The sequence below is a fragment of the Prosopis cineraria genome, unplaced genomic scaffold (genome assembly GCF_029017545.1).
Source record: "Prosopis cineraria cultivar Desert tree isolate PC_DT_omini unplaced genomic scaffold, ASM2901754v1 PC14, whole genome shotgun sequence".
Lineage (NCBI taxonomy): Eukaryota > Viridiplantae > Streptophyta > Magnoliopsida > Fabales > Fabaceae > Prosopis > Prosopis cineraria.
In genome coordinates this window covers 30,501,789-30,525,457 of record NW_026555345.1, presented here as the reverse complement: position 1 = coordinate 30,525,457, position 23,669 = coordinate 30,501,789, and the positions used below count along the sequence as shown (strand labels likewise).

General features: G+C 29.6%; 2 protein-coding genes across 2 annotated transcripts; both read right to left on the bottom strand.

The window, feature by feature from the left end:
* Positions 1 to 789: 789 nt before the first annotated feature.
* LOC129292485 (non-symbiotic hemoglobin 2-like) lies at positions 790 to 1,717 on the bottom strand. Its single transcript, XM_054930034.1, has 4 exons — positions 1,620 to 1,717; positions 1,354 to 1,468; positions 1,073 to 1,189; positions 790 to 960 (listed from the first exon to the last, which is right to left on the bottom strand). Exons 1-4 carry the CDS (start codon positions 1,715 to 1,717, stop codon positions 790 to 792), a joined length of 501 nt encoding a protein of 166 aa, XP_054786009.1.
* Positions 1,718 to 3,260: 1,543 nt separating this feature from the next.
* LOC129292483 (non-symbiotic hemoglobin 2-like) lies at positions 3,261 to 4,556 on the bottom strand. Its single transcript, XM_054930033.1, has 4 exons — positions 4,459 to 4,556; positions 4,207 to 4,321; positions 3,744 to 3,860; positions 3,261 to 3,419 (listed from the first exon to the last, which is right to left on the bottom strand). The coding sequence occupies exons 1-4, from the start codon at positions 4,554 to 4,556 to the stop codon at positions 3,261 to 3,263; spliced, it is 489 nt and encodes a 162-aa protein (XP_054786008.1).
* Positions 4,557 to 23,669: the final 19,113 nt, after the last annotated feature.

Below are 23,669 nucleotides of genomic sequence, written 5' to 3'. Positions count from 1 at the left end.
GTAAATTATTAAGATTCAACTTATCTAAACTTTCTCTCAAAAATAAAACACACACACATGCATAGAGAGATGAAAGGCATCCAGTCTCGGTGCTCATTACATTGTGAGCAATTTAGACTATTCAAATTTTTAATCAACACGGTCCAAATTTATATGTTTTATTTTTATATTTTATTTTATATTTATTAAAATAAAAATTATAAATAATAATAAATCTACTCTATCATCAATATGAATAATGCAAATTTAATTTAAACGATCTAATTTAATATTGAATACTTTTATAATTTTTATAAATTGATTATTCATATATACTCTAAATAGTCTAGATTTAAAATTTTCAAGTTGCAACTTTTTCTTAATTTTTTAAAGTTCCAATTTAAAGATTGTCTTTATTTTTATTTTTAAATATTGTATTTACTATAATAAAAATTCTGAAATAGTTTAATATTAAATCCAAACTATCTAAAACACATTTGAATATAAAAAATTATAAAAAAATTTTAGTATTAAACTTGACCATTCAAATTAAATTTGTATTGCCTAGATTGATGATAAAATAAATTTATTAAAATTTTATATTTTTATAACAAATATAATAATAAAACCTTAAAATCTGAATCGCCCAAGTAGATACTCATCAAGTAGTGCAGCCAAACGCTGGAACTCACTTCTATTTTGCAATAAAGACCCCATACACAGAAGTTTCCATTTCTTTCTCTCTTTCTGTTTATTTTATTTTGAATTTGAATTACATGAGTCTATCTATCTAAATTTTATATGTATCCTTTAAATTTCGGGCTGTAAGAGAAATTCGACTCCCTCAACGTTGAAAGTCATCTCCTTTTTTATCGCAGTCGCCAGCTCATCATATGCCGTACCCCAAGCATTATTCATGTCCTCACTCCATTTTTCTCTCGTGGCTTCCTTGATAGTTTTTAGCAATGCACCTTTAAGCACCTAATTCAAGCATTGCAATTACGTTATTGATAATTTCATTCATTAATTATAGCTCGCATGCATAAACAATGAAGTTTCAACTATATATTCATATATATTTTGGATACATTACCTCAAAGTGGGGCTCAAGGACTCCTTTCTTGACATGGACAAAACCCAAATGCTTCAAGGTAGTATCTTCTATCACCACCTCTCCTTTCTCTCGAAGTTGAGTTGCTGATTCATAAGTCTAAAACTCACAACATTCATTCAAAATTATGATTTGTCACGTACTCTGAATAAAAGTATGAACATTTTGTCTTAAAATCTGTAGCTTTAAAGTTTCATATCGGGGAAGATCAAGATGAAGGTACGTATATATGAGTAAATTGTTTGTTCTTTCTATGAACTTACCATCTTGAAAACCTTCGCAGCATGAGCCTGCAGCAGAGGATTATTCTGGGGAATTTCATCTGAATCTCTCAAAAAGGAGAACATGTCTTTGGCTACAGGTGCAATTTCCACTATCCTATATATTGAATCAAAGATTAAGGATGCAAAAAAAAAAAAAATACAAAGAACAAGATTTTGTGTGTACATGTGTGTGTGTGTATGAGTTCATTCTCAAATATGTCAGAGAAAATTAAGATATGAGAAGGAGCCACGAGGCTATATATTACGAGGTGAAGAAACGAATACTGTAATGGGGAATGTTTTGCATTAATTGATCCCATGAGCTTCTGACCAGAGCCTCTTCTCTCTCACCGAAACCACTCATGATCTGATGATTTTAATTTGCTTGATGATAATATTCTCAACACAGTACGTGCGGTTGTGATAAATGACTCTTCATTGGGGCTTGTAATTATGAAAGCTAAATATATCAGATTGTTTGAATGAAGCTAAATGGAAAGAAATTTTAAAATACACGTTGGACATTCAGGGCCATGGAACAGCCAACATTGGCTTTTCACCAAACGTTGGAATCAAAACCTCGTGCATTGCCTCTTTATAATTTTCTCAAACTAATTAAATGTTATGTTATAGAATAAATAATTAAAATATAAAAAAATCAATAATAAGTTATATTGATGTATATTACGACTCAAATTAAAATTTATATAATACATAAAAACATGTTGAATTAATGACTCCCTCCATTCCATATTATTTTTTTTTTGTTTTTAAACTTTTGTGATCTTAGAAATCCAAAGTTTGATTAACATCTTTATTTTTGCTATACCTTTATACTTTATTTATGATAAAAATATCTGTCTCTTATACATTTTCTTTTCACGTACTATCTTTCTATTCTATTTATCTCGTTTTTCCTAATCTCTCTCTCTCTCTCTCTCTCTCTCTCTCTCAAAGGGTTAAATGTGGGTAATATATGTTAATATTCACATTAATAAATTAGTCCATGTGCCTTAACCTTAACACTTAATGATTGTTCCGGAGCAAAGACAAGGTGTTTGCTTTGAGAAATTGTAGAAATTCAATACTTTTGAGCGCGCGCGCATGTATGATTCGTGTCATCAGTAGTTCGTGGTTTAGGTAAATTACTATGTAAACCTCTTCGATGATTCATGCAGATGTTGAGGATCATCATGTAGCGGAAACGGTATGACGTCATTCCTTCGTTATATATGCTGAATATATACCGATTCATTCCATGGTGAGAATTGAAGCATATAGGTCCAAGAATATTTTGGGCAAATTCATCCCTCGCATTGCGACAGAGACAAATCGGATGGAGAGTTAGAGCCATATATACATATTTTTTAATTAATGTTGGCTGAGTCTTTTTTTCTTACCTAATTGATAATGGTATGTAGGGGCATGTTTGGATCTTTCGAAGGTGAACCTGTAGCAATTTGTAGGAGGACTAATTAAGATCTTAATCTCAATATTGAATGGAACCTGTTAGACTCGAAGAGGCAAAATCGTTCCCTGTTTTGTTTCTGACGTTTTTGGAATTATAACAGTACATCAACCCTCTTTAACTTTTGACCCTTCGGATGCATAATAGAAATGAAGTTAAGAATACTTACCTGGACGGGGTCAATGGGTGATCAGAAATGAAGTTAAGTATTGCAAAATAAAAGTGTAAACAGAGCTCAAATTGATTCGAACAAGGTGCCAGTGCACGTAATCAAACTCAATCCCCAGTAACTGTTTTTGTACGAGAAACTTATGATAAACGAGGGAAAAAGAATATAATTTCGTGTCGTTTAAGGTGATTACATTAAATATATATGATGTACCAAATACAGGCTGATTATTCTGCTATATATATAATGCAATAAAAAAAAAAAAGAACTTCAGAGAATCTGGAGGACTCCATCAATACTTTCTTTCATCTCCTGTTTTACTGCGGTTGCCAACCCATCATACGCTGCAGCCCACACACGATTCACATCCTCGCTCCATCTATCTCCCATTGCCTCCTTGATTGTTTTCAGCAGTGCTTCTTTCAGCACCTAACAATGTTTACAATCACGGTACGTACCTTGATTTCATTAACTAACTCCAATATATATACATGATAATGAATGTTCGAATATGCCAAAAATTAAAGCTTCATTATATTTTTCTAGCATAGTTAGTATTATAGCATCCACGTCATCCTTTTAGTCTGTTAAATTTAGATTGAGTTCAATAAGTGAATAATCTATATATAAATCATTTGTAAATTTCACATATAGAAAATGGGAGATTGATTGCAAGCCGTAAATTTAAGAGGGAGTCTCTTTAAAAGTAGAAGGTAAAGATGCAGTTTTGACTTTGATTTAAATATGTGTTACCTCAAAATGGGTATCAAGGATTCCATTCTTGATGTGGACAGAGCTCAAATACTTCAATAAAGTATCTTCTACCACCACCTCTCCTTTCTCTCGAAGTTGCATTGCTGATTCATAAGTCTGAATTCCATGAATCAAAATTACATATTATGCAAAAGTACAATATGCTATTATGAAAGATATATATATATATATATATATATATACAGTAGTGTTGATTTTTGAGGATGTTGTGGCTTTAAAGTATACAAAGATTCATTTCATTATATATATTTTCTTGGTCCTGTATTCTGGTCATTCATAAATATTTTATATTTACAGAGTATCTTTTCCTTCTCATTACATACGCGCGCGCGCGCGCAAATATTGAGAATGAATTAGGATATTAGTGTTTCATCTCATGCAGGTCCTGCTCGCTATCACTAGATTTCTTTTTGTCTAATTCTTTATATTCTTATGAGCATACCAGCTTGAAAACCTTCATAGCATGGCCTCTCAGCAGAGGATTATTCTGAGGAATTTCATCCGCATCCCTTAAAAAGGAGAACATGTCTTTCGCTTCAGGCGCAATCTCCACTATCCTATGTCAAACCAGAAAGTTAAAAAAGGGTGAAAAAGGATTGCTTATTAGGACGAGTATTCGAGGAAAATAGAGTACAGAGAGACAGATGAAAGGGATATGTACGTGCAAATTATTAAAAAAAAAAAAATTGATTACGAAGTGAAGAAACGAAGACTAATATGGGGAAAGTTTTGCATCAATTCCTCCCACGAGATTCTGATCAAAGCCTCTTCATTCTCACTGAAACCGCCCATTGATAATCTTTAATTTACTCTATGATACTCACAAGAAGACTGATAATTTAGATTAGTGACTCTATATAGGGGCTGTTGATCAAATCACGTGAATTTAAGTTGATGCGGAAAGAAATTTTAAAATAGATATTAGATGAAATTAATGCCGTTGGGGGTCCAATTAGCGCATCCCAAGAGCCAAGATTAGCTTTGAGTGCTTCCAGCGGTTAAAATTCACAATTAGAACCCACTGAAACACCTCTTAACCCGCTCTAGTATTGCCTCCTAATATATTGGTTTCAAATAAATTACACTATTTTTCTCATAAGGCTAAATATGAAAGCATCTTTTCTGATATTAGATAGACAAGCATAAGCATAAGACAAACAAATTAATTACTTGGTATATATACTTTTATTTGTTATTAGCATATTTGATCCGGTGCATGCTGATAAAGTGATTTTGGATTTTACAATAATTGTTTGGTAAAGGTGCTGTTGTGGATTTGGGCCAAGAAACATTGGGCTTACGAAAGAGCAAACGTGTGCGTCTTCCAACTGGAAAGTTGAAGGCTCTTGGAGGTGACGAGGATATATAAGGGGACGTAATAACGAAGAGGGTGTGGATGAATTGATTGAAGCTTCTTATCTGACATTCTCTCTCTTCCTGGGCAGCTGTTCTGCATTTCTTTCTGCTAATATCGTTTCCGTTATGCTTTTTGTATAGATTACGTCGTGATTGTTGAATCATTTCCTTCTTTTGATAATATCAGCAGTATTTTCTTCTATATTTGCTACTTGTTAACCGTGACATAACATTACCATTTCAATCTCCATTATACAGAGAGGTAATCTTATATAAGTTCGACTGGATAATAATACATACAAATCACCTTAATTATTTGTTTTATAACTTATTTGATTTGGTGCATAATAACATTTTACAATATTAATATTGGATTGGTACATTTTAAAACCACCATATTTAATTTATACTTCCAATAATACAAATTAAAGGGTTAATCTTGAGTATAAAATCATTTTTCTCAATAACATAAGAAGCATATAGATACTTCGCTGTCATATTGTGATAGGAGTGTCTGTTGCAATGTATATCTCATGGCTGCTCAATAGTGAGGTCCATATTATGTAAGCTGAAAAATTAAACTTGCCTAGGTGAGGAAGCTGGGAAGACCTAAAGATGCAAGTTTATGATGATTACGTGCTACAAATTAGTGAATATATACATGAAAATAATTTCAATGAGCTTTAAAAAGGTATATTAAGAATTTCGAGACAAATTCTTGTTATGTGTGGTTTTTATTTTATTTGCGTGTTTGTTTCAGAGGATAAAGTATCTAGTTTGGTAAATTTTGAATGTTGCTTCCAAGGATGAAAATATAAACCAAGATATCAGTTCTGGTTTAAACTTGTATTATGTGTGTTGTTTATAAAAGATAAAACATGACCTTCAGTGCAAATTTTGTGCGTATCTGATTTTTATTTTATGGGTGTCTTTTGTTAAAAAGGATAAAATCAAGCGTTTGGGTTGTGACGGATCCAGGATTAGAGGGGTCCAATTTTTTACAATAAAAAACACAATCACACATATATAAAGTTTTATCATGATAAATATATGTTTAATATTTATATGATCTCACCTTTATGTGTTGTTTATTTTAGACAGAAAATTCTCCATGAGTTATTGTTTACCTTACCTTACCTTACCTTTGTGTGTGCGGTTTATATTTTATCCGTGTCTGTTGTTCCAAGGGCAAAATAGAAGATTTGGTTCTGGTTTTAGGACAAATTTTGCATGTTGTTTACCATTTCTTTTTCTTTTTCTTTTGTTATTATTTATATATTTCCATACTTGTTGGTTTGAAAGATTAAACAAATGCTATGGTTTTGGGTGCAAACAAATTCCTAGGTATTGTTTACCTTATCTTATATAATATCCCATATAAACATATTTATTTTATTCCAAAAATGCTTAACTATATTCACCCATCCATGTATTTATTTGAAACACATTAATATCAGAGAAAATGTGACAACTAAATCTCATCAGATGAATCATTTTTATGTATATTTTATGAATAAATTTTACATATACTAATTTTAAATTTATCATAGTCTTTTGCTTATTCATCGGCATAGTAAGATAATTTTAGTTACAATCTTATACAAAATTTATTATAATAATCACTATTGTAAGTAATTTCTCACATTTTTGCATGCTAATTAATTTCTCATATAATATATGTACATGAGGAATTAATTACTTGTCACTTTTAATCACTTTGTTTTTATATTGTGTGTCTTTTAATTAGTTTAAACTGAAGTGTTTCTGTACCCATAATTCAACAGCACACAAAATAATTGATAGAATTTTATCCGCATATTTCATAAACTTAGCAACAAATCATAAAGAAATGACAAAATTTGCTCAAGAATTTTATAAACTTAACAGCATAGCGCACAAAATTGACAAAATTTTATCCATGGATTTCATAAAATCAATAGCATGGCACACAGAATTAATAAAATTTAGTCTAGAATTTCTTTAATTTCTTTTTAAAACCACCATCTCTTTATTGAAAATCACGTCTCATGTTTTTCTCCGATCCTCTTACCTTCAACTATATATACAAGAATTCAAGCACAGCGTTTCAACACACACTGTACATATGATCAAAATCATTTACACAAGCAAAATAGAAGTGCTTAGTATGACTTCTAAGAAAGCTTCAATGCCCACAAAAATTGCACAGTCTTATCAAATCAATGAAATACCAAAGGTGAGTCCAACGTTAGTCTATGTATATTAAGTTGTTACAAGTTATCTTCTTTTCTTGCAAATCTCTTACACATGTTTTGAAAAACATTCTACAAAAAATTTATACATACTTGTGTGTGATGCAAATATTGGTGAAGGAAGAGTTCTAATAAGGATGACTCTTTTTTTTTTTTTTTCAATGGAGTTTTTGGCAGATGTTTTTGATGAAGGGAACAAGTTGTTTATTACCCTTTCAGGGCCACGTGGAAGAAACAATTGTCAAACTAACAACAACTTGCCATTCGCCCTCTATAAGTAGAGGCTTCAACCATGGCATAATTTAAAGTGTTAGATTATTTAAGAATGATATGGTGCTATAAATATGTGTGATGAGCATGAGTGAGGCTAGCGTCATAGCACGGATTTTTGTTATTAGCCTAGAAATAACATGACTTCCATCAATTCCTAAACTAAAGCACATGCACATGTTTTTAACTCAAATTTCAATGATCTTCTGTATGTATGTGTGTGTACACTACATATATCAAACTAAAATGGCTCTCTCTCTCTCTCACTCTAAATATATATATGTGGTTTTATTTTCTTATTCCCATATTTTTGTTTACCTTCCAAATGTTCTACAGTATATATGCTAACAAAGAAAAATGAAATTTATCCACAACAAAAATTTAATTTTTATTGAATTTATTTAGATGAACTGGAAATGTAAATAATGATATAATTATATCAAATTGCTTGGCCAAGCCTTATTTATTTCCATCATCTTCATATAATTAATAGCCATGTACAATTGTCAGATGCATGTCAGAGATCAAGTTCCGTTCCCAATGATTTGTTCCCATCTTATCATCAATTAATACAAAATACGAGAAGCACAGAGAGATCGTATCCGCGTTACTTCACAAGTCATTTCTTTTATTTTGCATTTTGTTTCACAAAAAATAAGGAATCTAGTATTACATATAATATTTTACAGCTAAATTTTATTTGGTTTATCACTTTCAATCACGACTAATTTTTGAGAAGTTAAATAACACGTTTAAAATAAAATTTTGAATAAATAGTCATCACAAATTTTGACATAAATCCTTACATGCAATGTAAAATAAAGTAATGATGTGCGGCCGGCAAACTTTAAATAATATATAAGTTGCCAAATCCTTTGACTTGTCATCATTTATGTACTTGAATTAGATGCAGGATTCATGCATATGGAATCCAAAAAATAATTCATATTATTTATAACTTATTAATCTCATGGCTTCTTATAAATTGTATATTATATTTAGTTATAAATACATATAAATAAATATAGGTTCGCACTAATGTCATTAGTGTAATAACATGTTAGTTTATAGATATGTTGTGAACACCGTATTTTATCTGGACATTTTTTAAATTTAATAATAAATAATTTAAAAATATAAAAAATATAAAAATAAAATTTAATCCTTTTTTAGGATTTTATTTTCAAAAAATTTAACAAAATCAAAAAATCTTGCTTAAATTTTTTAAAATCTCTCTCAAATTATCTCAACCATTTAAAGACATTGAAAATTAATTTTTTTGAGACTCAACTATTTTTAAATTCCTCTCCTTAAATCTTTTATTTTTTATTTAAAAATACATGTTTTAAAATTAGACTTTTCTTTCTCTCTCACAATCTAATTAATAAAAAAGGCATTAGAGAATAGCTGAAAAAAAAAGAAACAAATACACGCAGCATCAAAACACACGAAACATACGTACACACACACACTTTTTCAGCCAGGCACAGAAGAAGCAAGAGAAAGTAGATAGAACAGCAGGGAAAAGTAGGAAGAAATAAACCAAAAATGCAGCACTCATGTGTCAGCTGAAAATGAGTATAGAAAAATGCAGAAAAAAATTCAGAAACATGCACACAGCATAGCAGAGCAAGAAAGCACGTAAACTCTCTCTTCACAAGCAAGCTCTTCCCTATTTCTACTTTAAAAGGGATGAAGGACTGAAAGAAGGAGGGAACGGATGAGAGGACCGAGGGAAAAAATGAGAGAGATAGTCAAGGCAAGGACAGAAATCGAGAGGGAGAGGATCGAAGGAAAAAAAACATAGGCTGAGAGAGAAGGAGCTGTTCTAGCTAGATAAAAAGAGAGAAATCGAGAGGGAGAGGACTGAAGGATGTGAAACAGAGGCTGAGAGAGAAGGACTTGTTCTGGCTGGAGAAAAGGAGAGGAATCGAGAGGGAGAGGATCGAAGGAAGAAAAAAATGAACGAAAAAAGCAGAGACGAAAAAAACGTAGTGACGAAGATAAGAGAGAGACTGAAAGGGAGAAACAGAGACAGCACGGAGGAAAGACAGAGGAACAAGAGTTTTCTAAAAAACAAAAACTGAGAGATAGTCAAGCCGAAGAGATGGACGGAGAAGAGAGAGCCCAAGAAAAAAAAAGAGAGATTGTCATTCAGAAGCAGAAAAAAGAAACTGAGGGAGAAGAAACAGAGACATCCGAGAAAGAGGGAGGAGAGCCCGAGCTTTCTAAAAAAATAGAGAAATCGAGAGAAAGAAGGAAATCAGGAAGAGACGGAGAGACGGAGTTCTTCTAATTCAAAACGGTAAATGTTTTATTATCTACACTATTATGCAGATTTTGGTCACGTAGTGATTTTCCTTTTCGTGCTCTCCTATTTGGTTGCCATGAATAATTTGATTTGATTTTGACATGATCTTTGTGATGTTTTTGGCAAAAAAAATAATAAATAAATAAAGTGATTGTTTTTTTTTTAAAAGAAAAGTGAAGAAGAAGGATGAAGAGATTATAAATAAAGTTTTGCTTGCTAGCCTGATATAATTATAGGCATATTCCCATTATAGCTTTTCCTCAAATGATAAAAAAATTTTGTGTGATCATTAGGCTAAATTTTGGAATTGGATTTTAAATATGTTGTAGTATGAAAGGGGATATAAATGGGTGGTGGCATGGCTTTGACCCTTATACCAAAAGAGGCCTTTGTCTATTTATAATATTCCTTCTTTATTTATTTGTATGCTCATTATGTTGCTAGAAGGGAGTTCCATTTTTAGGTACTTTGAACTTTATAATTGAAATCCAATAAAAATAAGAGAGTATATATTTGTTTGTTATTTATTTATTGTGAAAAATTTTAAGAATTTTCACGAGCATCTAAAATGATTTCATATTGTGTAAATCAATAAGATTTCACAGATATGAGAGCAAAACATATATATTAAAATTAACTCTCCTTTTAAATCCAAATTAATAATTTATTTAAGTCTCATGTGAGATTTCAAGAATCTTCGTAAAGACTTAAATTAATCATATTATCATGTGGGATAATAAGTCCTCGCAGATAGAATGATTCTCAATTTTTATAATAAATAAATAATTTTTATAAATAATCATATAATACACAATTTAGAAAATTAATTAACCAAATTAATGCATTTAAATTGTAATCATATTTATCAATTATTATATCTTTTAGTCATATGAGATTTTTGAATCTTCGTAGACTTTTAAGATAATCATATTATCGTATGAGTCAATAAGACTCTGCAGATATAACAATTAAGTTTTTAAAATATATATTAATTATATATTAAATTAATTAAATTAAAGACATATTTAAATTTAATTCCTTTATTGTGTGAGATTTTAGAATCTCTGTAGATATTTATGATAATCATATTATCGTATAAGCCAATAAGGATATGCAAGTATGATGACTAAAATTTTTTAAAAAAACATGCACATACATGCTTAAATAAATTATTACTAGCATTTAAAAATAAATAAATTATATTGCTAAATTCTTTTATCGTGTTAGATTTCAGAATCTCTGCAGATATTTAAAACAACTGCATTACTGTATGAGCCAATAAAGCTCTGTAGGTATACCAGTTAAAATTTTCAATCATAAAACATAAAGAAAAATAATTTTAAACCCTTTTCTTTTTTTTATTCCAAAAATTCAAAAATTGACAAAATAATTAAAATTAAATTACTTTTTGCAATTTAAAACACACATATCAAAATTTTAGAAATTATTTTATTTGCAAAATGATGAATTATTTCTAATTAATTTTAATTATTTCTAATTTAAAAAATATTTTCACCAACAAACTTTCAAGTCTGAACTACGTGGACTTTGATCCCCATCACAGGGTACGTAGGCCTCAAAGTCAGATTCTGAATCAAATCTTCCCTCGTAAATAAACAAATATTTCTCACTCAATTCTTATCATTTTTATATCAAACATATGAATATAAAAGGAATAATTAAAATAATTTTAAAATCATATTAATATAGCATAACAAATTTCAAGTAATCGTTCTCACGAATAGGTGTTGTGGGGTGCCTAATACCTTCCCCACACCCAACCAACTCCCGAACTTATTCTCTGATTTTGCAGACTACCCTTATCCTCCTTTAAACGGTTTCTCGAGATTTACCTTAAAATCTCGATGGTGACTCCTCGTTCCAACCGGTTCTCGTCACGAAGGTCGAGACCTCCGCTCGCGCGCCATTCGTGTTGCATTTTTTCAGGTGCGACACATGCATGCTGAGGTAAAGATAATAGAAAGTAGTATGAAAATAACTTTACCAATCAAAATTAACACGATCTATTGTATTTATGGAGGTAAAACTATTTTGAATTAGCTGGTCCTACACTTCCCTAATAAAATTACATATCATATTCAATGATACTCTCTCCATTCAAAAATATAAGGCATTTTTAACCGAATCTTATTTCCTAAAAAAGTAGTTACCTACTTTTAAACTAACTATATCTTTTTATATTTACCCATATTAAACATTTTATAATAAATATAAAGCTATTCATCAATATAGGCACTTTTTTTAAAAAAAGCAATAATTACATCTTAAAAAATTAAAAATATATTATATTTTTTAACATTCAACTCTTCACAAAATACTTTATATTTTTAAATAAAAATGGTAATATTGAGAGGCTGTTAAATAAGCGAAATCCATATGCAAAACTTTTTTAGGTAAAAAAGTAACTTTCAAAAGAATTCACAGTAATAAAACTCTACAGGTCAAGATTCCAAGAAGATAAACTTCAATAAATTATTTGTTATATATCCTGAATTGTGTCGTGTGGTATAGGAATGTGTGTTATGGTACGTATATCTCATATGAATTCAATGAATTTAATTTCTTATTAAGATGAAGCAATTATCAGGACCAATGAAGAATGAAAATACTATTTAATTATGGTATAGAGAAGGGAACCAGATCCTCCCAAAGTCTCTTCTCTCTGTCGCTCAGCGTCCTTATGTCCTACTCATTTAAATAATCTATAGGCTTATAATGCACCATATATGATAACAAGACTAAAAAATATGAAAAATAACTATAAAGTCCTAGAAAAATAAATTAGTTGTAATTAGATCTTCAATTTTTTTTTAAATTGTAAAAGTCAATCCAACTAGTTGTAAATAGGAGTTTCAATTACAAATTGGGAATTATATTTAAAATTTAATTATCTTATTTGCAATTAAAATTTTTAAATTTACAATTATTTGAATAAGTACTTGCAATTTAATTTTCAAAAAAAAAAAATCAAAGACCCAACTGCCATTAAATATCTCTTTTAGAACTTAGCTATCATTTTTCCTTTTAAAAATATGTTTGAATAGTGACCATTTTATTTAAAATTTTCAGTGCTCTTATTAGAATGTTTATTTATAATTATTTGAATTAATTTTTACAACTCATTTTTTCAAATTTTTTTGTCAAAGATCTCTCTATCATTAATTTCTATTTTTTAGCTTTACCATTACTTCTTTTTTCAAAAGCCTTGTGATGTGATACATTATGAGCTTATAGGTTATTTAAATGTATAGGATTTAAGGATGATGAAGGACATTGTGATGATCCGGACCCATAAGAAAATTATTCCAATTTTTGTGCAATGTTTTCAGGGATTGATTTAATTAGAGACTATATATGTTCAATTTCCTTTATTTAACATCTAATATAAAAAATAATTATTTTATCTCTTAAAATGCTTAAGTTCATTCATTCATTCCATGCACAAAATCAAAGGCATCTAATTCTTATTGATCTTATAAATCAATTTTACAAATTATAAATATTTGTTACTTATAATTTTATTTACTTTCTCATATTCTACTAATTTTATATTTTTCATACAAAAAACTTTTGTTTACAATCTTATTCCAATTTTTAGATATTTGTTTTGGAATTATTCACGTTTTAATGTTTATTTCTTATAATTATTTTTAGAAGTGCTTAATTTGCATGACTTTTAGGGAAGCTTCGATTTTTGAGAAAGACGGCACGATCTTGTCATGTCAATGAAATGTCAAGGGTGAGTCTAACATTAGTTTATTTATCTTCTCTTCTTGTCCTTGTCTTATACATAATTCGAAAAAAAACATTAAATATTTTACAAAAAAGTAAAGTTATGCATATTTGTGAATCATGCAGACGTTGGGGGAAGGAAGAGTTCATAGAAGGATCGCTCTTCCTTTTTGAATGGGACTTTGGTGGATGTTCCTGATGATAGGAAACGAGTCGTCTATGTGCTATCCTTGGGGCACATGGAAGAAACAAATCTCAATGATAAGTGGAGGATTCAACCATGCTTTGATTCGAGACTTTAACAATAGTGTAGGATCATCTAGGAATAACATTCCATATATACATATTTATTGCACTTTGTGAGGCCAGTTTTATAGTATACACCGAACCTTACTTATTTTCACCCACCATCCTCATATTATTAGCCGTGTGTTGTGTACAATGTCAGATATAGAGATATAAATCGAGATCCATTCCACATTTAACTTCCATAAAATACAAGAAAGACATTGAAATCTTACACACACACAAACACACACACGTCACTTCTTTTGTTTTGCATTTTTTTTCAAGAAGAAAAGGTATTTTGTATTAAGCTAATATTGTAAGTGGCAACTAATTTTTATCTTGTATATCACTTTCAATCGCGGCTTCTTCTATACAAATTATTTATAATAGTATGGTTTTAGTTTCTCCAAGGGTGAAAATCTACTAGTAAAAAATAATGATAAAAAACTAATGACTTGTTGATATTAAAATTTAGCTAAACTGTATTTTTAGTCATTTAAGTTTATACTAAATTTTATTTTAATTCTTTAATTTTATAAAATATCTTTTTAGTCCTTTAACCATAATACTATTAGTTTCAAATTATTATTTTTTATACCAACCATTTCTATTTTAAAAAAATTAAACTTAATATGTCAACATGTAAAAATATTTTGTTAATATTTAAAAGTTCAATATAAAAAATTTCTGTTTATAATGGTGTTAAGGTTAAAAGACTAAAAAAATACTTTATAAAATTAAGAGATTAGATTGAAATCTTATATAATTTAAAGGACTAAAAGTATGCTTTAACTTTAAAATTTAGAATACAACACCGGCAATATAACATCCTAAAATTTTAATTTGAGATTAATTAAAACAAACAAGGTTAAATTAGTAAATCAATAAACCAATTGAACTTATCTATTTTTGGGATTATTGATGGGTTTATTGGACTACTAGGCAGCTTTAGAGTCGGGCTAGGATGGTGATTGGGTTAGTGGGGCCTAGAAAGCCCACAAATTGTGGACAATGAATCTGTACCATCCATTGCAGCATATGCAAAGTGCACCATGGTGGATAGACAAAATTTTCATTTAACGGAGAAACATTCGATGGTTGCCAAGGCTTGGATTCTCTGTCACTTTAGAGAGCTTTTGAACTTGAGTTAAGCTTGGTAAGCTTTCAACACCTATGTTTTACTTCTCTGTGCAATTTTTCAATGGGTTTGGATATTGGTGGATGATGATTTTGTCTTCCCTTCGGTCTGAACCTAACCTATTGAGTTTGTTGGGATTATTGTGAGTTTATGGTGATTTAAAGTTGGGCTCTAAGATTTGGATGAACCTTAACCTCAAATTTGCATATTGGGAATAATGTGAGCTCTAAATTAATGTTGTCCAACTTTATGGAGGCTAAATGATATTAATGGAACATTGTTAGGGTGTTGGTTTAGCCAATGATAAAAGTTAAAGGCTATGGATAGTTTAATTGGGCTAGGTTGTTCTTGTGTTAGAGCTAATAATTAATGATTAATATTTAATTATATAGGTTCTAGTTGTTCAAAGCTACTTAAGCTTAAGGAGGCTTGAGAAGTGTTGTAAATCCATAAGTAACCTTTTTTGATAATAAAAGGATTAAAATAACCAAATAATCTACTTTACTTATTGACTAGTTAGATCATATATGAGGTTTATAAAATGTGTAATTATGTAATCAGATGAAAATATATGTTGTACAAGCACGCAGGTATGTGAGCTGGTTTTACAACTCATGTGAAGTGGAAAAATAGTTTTAAAACTCTACTATTCATATATGGTAATTTTTATAGAATCAATCTTAAAACATATGATGATGGTCATGGATGATGTGATGTGAATCAATGCCTTATGCGATTGCATGATCATGTATTTGTAATGGTGGGATATTCATCTTAGGCAAAGTAATGCAAAACCATACGGTATTTCCCAACACCATGAGTAGCCATGATGTTTTGTCCTATATCTATTTAGAAGTTCTCACTTACCGCATGTGGTGATAGATAGGCATGTGACACCCTGATTATTAAAAAAGAGGAAAACTATGATTTGATAGTGGAACAAAGTCTTGTTCGAGTTACCTTCCTTAATTGATGAGTTTGAGTCAATCTAATCACATAGATGTAGCCTAGCCCTGTTACTAGCCTATGGATTCAATTGCCAGTGTTCATGAGGCTTGGTTGGAATATGTAAATCATGCATTGTGACTTGTGATATATATCTATCTATCCATCTATCTATGATGTTGTGTTGTTCTATGATCATACGATTCATTTGTTACCCCACTTTACATGCTTATTTATGTTTTGACTTGTTAATAGATAGTGTAGTTTATTTGGTTGCTAGGACTCTGTCTCACCCTTGGTTATAATTTTATAGGTAACAATACTAGTAGAAGCAAGGAGGAAGGCGATCAAGGCAAATAGTAGGTTAGAGTTCTACTTTTTTGTAATGCCTCATTGACTTTTGAAATTATGTGTGATTGAATGTGTGTGTGTGTGCCCGCGCGCGCGCATTGACAACTAGGATCATATAATTTTTTTAGATGTACTTGCATGATTTGTGTAATTACTTTTATGGCAATTTGGCTTAGGCTGTGTATCTCTTGATGAGATTGTGATGTGTGGCCAAATTACTCGTGCAAGTGCATGATAGGATATGTTAAACATGTTATTTTGATATTTGAATGTTGTTGGTTAGTCAAGTATCACATTTATGGATTTGCTCCTTTTTGTGATTTACAATAGGGATTAAATGTTCAAATCATGTTTGGATGATGATATTATGTGCATAACTATAATATTGGGTGGTGGTCAGTCCATTGAACGTAATTCAAGTCTTAATAAAAAGATAATGGCATTCTATTTGTGTTTAGGGAATTGGATGGGTGTTAAGTTTGAAAAAGTGACCTTTCTCAATCCAGATGCCCAACTTTCAAATGAGTTGACATTTTGGTGTGAAAACTAGTGCTATTAGCTAGATAACTGAGTAAGATTTATGTAGGAACTTGAACCACTTCAAATGAATGTCGGACAGTGAATTGAAGCACATTAGAAGTTGTTCTGGTGTGTTGTCATGACAGCAAATTACTATCATGATAACATGGTGCTCCACGACAAAGGGTACTCATGTCACGGCACATGACACAATGAGCAATGGATAACTAGTTAGCCATGACACATGTGCCTTACTTGGCAAATTATAGTGTTGAATAATCTTTTCCATTCTAGTCCTTTATGTTTTTTAATATGTCTTACTCTGATTTTTAATCACGTGTTGAGTTCAACCAACATTTTTTTTTCAAATTGTTTTTAATAGGATATTGATTTTCAATGTTTTTAAATTATTTTAATAAAACTCTTATTTCAATTGTGATCAGTCATTGGGTAACTGTCTCCTAATAACTATTTTAAAGTGTTATATATAATATGTTCTGATAATATTAAGGTAGACACTACAACCAACAACCAACATGCTGTGGCAAAAAAAAAAGAGGTGCCATCTTCTCAGTGCTCTGATCTCTCTCTCTCTCTCTATCTCATCCTTCACTAAATTGTATAAAATGCCACACCAAGTGACTTTGATTCAAAAGAAGCAGTCCTGCCATTAACTGGGTGATATGAGAAGAACAAGTGCTAAGATTAAGGAGGAGAAGTATGGAGTGGTGGTGGGACCTACAATGGTGCTTCGCGATTCATGGACATGTGGGACCTCTAAGCTATCACACTAGCTGGGACGTTGGCCGCTGCCACGTCGAGTGGCAAGAGGCTGACTTTGCTTGTATCTTCCACGCTGATCTTCCTAGTATGAATATTTTAGGAGGAAATGCATAAAGGCTAATTACTGCCCCCATTTTTCGGTCGCAAGCCTAGGATGGGATTCACATCCACTTTATTGTAGGAAATTCTTGGACGATGAAAGGAAAATGTTTCATAGGCTTACGAGTTTATAACATAACTGACTAGTTTGTGAAATTTTCATATTACTTTGAGAAATTAAAGATTTTTAACCGGATATAGTTTGTGATTGAAATAGAGTTTTAAATAATATACATCCTAAAAACAAGTGTAAATGTAGATTTTCATGTTGGTGGTATTTATACTCTTGTACGCACAATTTCTAGGGATTTCTTACTTAGTCTTATCTCATAGAATTGTAATTCATTGTAGTTTTATTTCTTATTCGGGAAGGAATTTCATCTTTTCTTTTTTTTTTTTAATTTGGCCTGCTAAGGTATTTGATCTTTCAAAATTATTGCTCATAGAATCATTGCCTGCCAAATTGATAATAATTAGTAATTTTATCTTTCAAGGAATCTTACCCTTCATCAGAATGAGAAATGGTCAATTGAATCTTTCATTTAAGATTTTAAGTAAGATTTGTTTTTCATTAGATCAGCTTGTAATTGGAAATATATTAACAGATTAGATCTTCAAGTCATAATATACAAAATTCAGAGCATGCAAATGATAGAAGGATTGGAATTCCATTGTGTCAATTATCATATTGGGAAATTCATATCTGCAAGTTTAAGAAAAAGGAAGAAACCTTGCTTTTCAACAAACACATCCTTAATATAATTGCTCTTTTATTTAAGGAAAAAAAAAAGAATTGTAGATAGAGTTGATTCAATTAGATCAATTGTTATTACTATTTGGACTCCTAGAAATCCTATTTTTAATGCAATGCATTTGATGACAACTGAACCAATTTAGTTGAACGGTTTAGATGGGATTAGAAGGAAGTTCTGCTTACGTGTATGAGTACAGTTTGGTGGTAAAATTAGACTATCAAAAATCTCATCTGACCAATTAATTGCATTTTGTCATCATTGAAGGGAGGCACACAATATGAAAAAACCAATTTGAATGAAGATTTTGATTCCTCTACTTTTACAAATAAAATGTATTTTATGACCCTTTTTTTTTAGCAAAGTATTTTATGACCCTTTTATTTATTTAATTTTTGCCTTCATAACAAGGAAATCTACAGAACAAGCAGTGAAACTTGTTGGCACGTGGTGACCGCAAGGAATGAAGGAAAATTGATCGTCCTCCTGACTCAGTAATAATTCTTGTTGCAATTAATAGCTGATAATTACAATTCTTGAGTTCTATCTAAACTCCTTACCCCAAAAAGGCAATCAATCTGAAATTATCAAAAAATTAGACTCACTCTCATGATTCAGAAATTATGTGCGCATGACTTTATTTTTTAAAAAACAAAAGCTGAATTTATTAAAGAAAATTAGCTCAATGGCCTCAAAAAATATAACTTTCATAAATTATGGATGAGATTTTTAAATATTTTAAAATATAGCCCATTCATAAAATTAATTAGATGTATTTTTTCTTTTCTTATCTTTAGAATAAATTTATTATTAAAATAGAATATATCTGATTTAACTAATCTTTAATTGACTAAATCTTTTATTTTTATCATCAAAAATAGTATTGTGTGTGCTCCCTCTTTGATTTATCATTTTTGAATATTTTTTTCATCACATTTTTTGATCTGATTTTCCTAAATCAACATATTCATCTTTTGTACAATGATTTTTTTCATTAAATTTTTTTATCTAATTTTCCTAAATCATCATCTTCATCACAAAGCTTTTCCTCTCTCTCCCTCTCTGTTTTTCCCAGATATTATGAAGAAGACATTAGACATTGAAAAAGAAACTCTATTATTGATTTGCAACACTAAATCATTGATATACAGCTGTATATCAATGATAAATAAATTGATAAGTTTTCTCTGATATAGTTTATATATCAATAATATACAATAGTATATCACTGATATACTATCATAGATCAACATAATTAGACAATCAGATATAAATTTATTTATAATTGATATACAGTCGTATATCAATGATGTAGTATCGCAGATTAGTAATATAAAAATATATAATCATTTGCCCAAAATGGATCAAATATAATTCATATAAAATTTTGAACTTTTAGCTTATCATAGAGAATCAAATACTAAAATTAATAAAATAAAAAATTATGAATTTGAAGCTTTGTTTTGCTACAAGCGTGCTCCGTTCCGTCGAGTACCGTTGATGTATCTCACCTCACGTTTGTCTCTCACCGTCGTAACTGTGGCTTACTCATACTGCTCTATGTAACATCCCAATTTAAATTTTAATAGTTAATTTGGGTTAATAGAAATTTAAAAAAAATAATATTTAGAGGTAAGAAAATTAGTAAAAAATGATTATTAAATCTAATTTAGGATATAATTCTAAATTAAAAAAATTTAAAAAAAAATTTATTAAAAAATTAATTAAAAAATAATAAAAAAATATTATTAAATTATTATTATAATAAAAAAAGGGAAAAGGTATGCCAAAAAAAAAGAGAAGAAGAAGAACAAAATTGCTTTCGTCCGCCCACAACAATCATTGTATATAATAATAATATAAAAAAGGGGGAGAAAGAGAAAAGAAGAAATAATAAAAAAAATATGAGGGACCCACTGAATTTTTATAAAAACTCACCTGTTCCTTCATTTCTTCATTCCTTCTTTCGTGCATGAGTTGAGGCAGAGAGAGCATCTGTGAGCCTAGTTCACCGGTGCTAGGTTTTAAGGTAAGAGTTTTTAATAGATATTTAGGGTGTGATTTTAAGCTTTTCAAGACTAAGTAAGTGTTCTAAAATTTTTTCTTAGTCATCCTTCTTCTTTAATTTCTGAGTTTGTAGTGGTAGAAAATTTAAGATCTGGAAGAGGGATGAATTTATGTTGAATAAATATGATTTTTGAGGTTGTCAGTAGTATAATAAATGTTCTAGAGTATAAATTTATTGATAATCTTTGAATTTGTGGCTTATAGATCAAATTCTAAACTAGATTTGAAAATATATGTTATTTATTGAGGTTTAGATGATTATTTGGGATGAAAAATGAATTATTATGGCTATAGGATTATGATTCTAAGCTAGAGACTCAATTTTTAATTTTTGGGTATTTTAGGTACGAATTTATGAAATAAAAAGAAAATTTTGATAATAGAAATTAGTTTAGAAGTTGATTTTTAGATTATTAATGTTTATTGATAATTAAAAGAGGAGTTAAAAATTTTACTTAATAGTATTAACTATAGATTTGTATTAAGATTGAGATTAAAAATTATGTTATATTTTTAATTCTATTATTAGAATTATTTTATTAGTTTCAAAAATTGAAACTAATATTTATAAATAATATGTTATTTGTAGATTGTATTATTGGTGAAGATTGTGTTGAGAGAAAAATTTTAAGGAATAATTTATTGAAAAAGCCACAAGGTAACCATGCTTTTAATTTGTGATTAGTGTTACTTCATGTTAATTGGGTGATTATTGAGAAAATTATGAATTTTGTAATATTGTATAATTGTGCAATATTATTATGAATTTGTTTAATTATTGTGGGAGGTGTTGGGAGACTTGCTATTATTGTTGTATTTATGTGCCACGTGGTACGCCCCTATTGGAGCTCAATAGGTGGCTTGTAAGGGCTCGGGCTAATCTACCTTTGGCCGGGTAATTTAGTACCGAGTGAGGGCTACGGCTCGAGGTTAATGGAGGGATATAAGGATGGTTGTTTGTGTATATTGTAATATTTCTTATATTTGTTGGAATTATATTATTTTTAATTCTTACTTAGTAAGCACAAACTTAACTGTTTGTATACACTATCATAAATTGGCTTTGGTTGCTGGGACTTTTGAGTCTCATTATGTGGTTAACAATTTTCAGGAGAAGAGCCACGAGTGACACGTGGAGGAGTCCCAGAGGCTTAGTGGTATAGATCCACTGTCTCTTTTGAGTATTTAATTTATGATTTATAATGTGTTATATTGCCAATATTATGACTTTTTGTTTATTGTCAATTATATGAATATATAAATGTAATCATGCCTTTCAAACTGTTTCTATTTTTGGTACAATTTGGATGACTGTAATTTTAATATTTGGTTTACTTTGAATTGGTTAAAATGGCATGATTATAAGGCCAAATAACTGGCTTGTGTTGAAAATTTAATAAATTGCTTATTTTACTTGTTAGGAGTATAAGGATGGACAAATGTGATTTAGTTTACTTGTTGGGAGTATAAGAATGGACAAATGTGATTTAACCTAATGGCATGTGGGAGGTAAAAATTTATCTGAAATGTTATAGTGTGTGAGTTGAAACCAATTATAAAATATTTTATATTGAAATTATTGATATAAAAATGTGTTGGGTGGCTGTAACCCAACTATGGTTGAGTTAAATTATTTTAAAAAAAAATTTTTGGTGTGTTACACTCTGCTATCTCGCATTCGTCTCTCTCGCGTCAAGTTCCATCTTCTCTCTTACATTTGTTTTTCTCGTTTCAGAGATTTCTTGCATTTTTGAATCTCCTAAATATTAAAAAGAGCAATTTTGTAAATTAATTATAATCTAAATATTAAAAAGGTTATTTTTAAATTTTAAGAAAAGATAGGCTATTTCTTTTACTTGGTCTTATAATATTGGTTATCTGTGCAAAAGCTCCTTTATTTTATATAACATCTAACAATATTGGAACTTTTATTGTATGTATTATTTGAAAACAATGCTATTAAATGTGCTCCACCTTACAAGACCGGCAATATAGATAAGTATATTATTTTATAGGGAGAATAGCAGTGAGAGTAAAAAATAACTGAAAATTAGGACTTATTTGGTCTCTGTTCTCATTTTTTGTTTTTAAAAAATGTTTTGTAATATAATTTTCAAAACTATTTTTAAAATAAAATGAAATGAAAGTTCAGTTAGTTATGTCAATTTAAAAACAATTTTAGGATTAAAAAATGGATTGATAATGATGATTATAGCCAATTAATGGTAAGGATTAATAATAAAAATTGTTCAAGATAACTTTAATTTTTAATAATCAAATGTAGTGTATTTTAAAAGTAAAAAAAATAAAAATGAAAACAACTTAAATTTGTTTCCATTTTTTTATTTTTAAAAACAAAAAATGAAAACAGTTTTAAAAACAATTAAATGAAAACCACTTACCCAAATAAATTTTTAAATTTTTGTTTTTAAAAATAGAAAACAAACAGGCCTTTAATCTTTACACAATTGCAGGTTTATCAATTCACTTGTGCAAAAATGAACGTTCATTTGTTTTGAACCCTCACTGTTATTTTTTCCTTCTCCGGGACTCCCAGTAACATTCTCCTTATTTAATATGTGGGAAGATTCATTTAAAAAATGTTAGATTAAACCTAATAAGGTGATGGTCATCTGTACAAACTACAAAGTCAAAAAAAACAAGAAAAAGAAAAGAAGACACTTACAGAAAGTATTAAGGCAAGCCTTGTGAATTGATACTTCAAGTTAAAAAAAAAAAAAAAGGTAGATGCAAATATCAGAACTCAAATAAATACATTCACATCTTGTGTGAATAAATCTAAATTTCATATTCAAATTCAAATTAAGAAAACTAAAGTGAATTAAAGTACATTTTTGCTTTGAGAGAATTTGACAAAATCTATACAATAGTACATAATCGTACAAAATCTATACATTATCAGCTTTTCGTAACCATCAACCTCTAATCAAACGTCAGGTTAAAAGAAATCTCTTTCCCGCATAAACAATTGACATAATGTTGGCTGTTTAAAAAGTGCACCAATTCATTATCTTCAAAAAC

Coding starts and splice junctions, on each gene's coding strand:
- LOC129292485 (XM_054930034.1), bottom strand. CDS start 1,717: ATGAGTGGTTTCGGTGAGAGAGAAGAGGCTCTGGTCAGAAGCTCATGG. Junction 1,469..1,619: donor AGTATTCGTTTCTTCACCTC/GTAATATATAGC, acceptor TTCAATATATAG/GATAGTGGAAATTGCACCTG. Junction 961..1,072: donor TCCTTGAGCCCCACTTTGAG/GTAATGTATCCA, acceptor TGCTTGAATTAG/GTGCTTAAAGGTGCATTGCT.
- LOC129292483 (XM_054930033.1), bottom strand. CDS start 4,556: ATGGGCGGTTTCAGTGAGAATGAAGAGGCTTTGATCAGAATCTCGTGG. Junction 4,322..4,458: donor AGTCTTCGTTTCTTCACTTC/GTAATCAATTTT, acceptor GGTTTGACATAG/GATAGTGGAGATTGCGCCTG. Junction 3,861..4,206: donor CTATGAAGGTTTTCAAGCTG/GTATGCTCATAA, acceptor CATGGAATTCAG/ACTTATGAATCAGCAATGCA.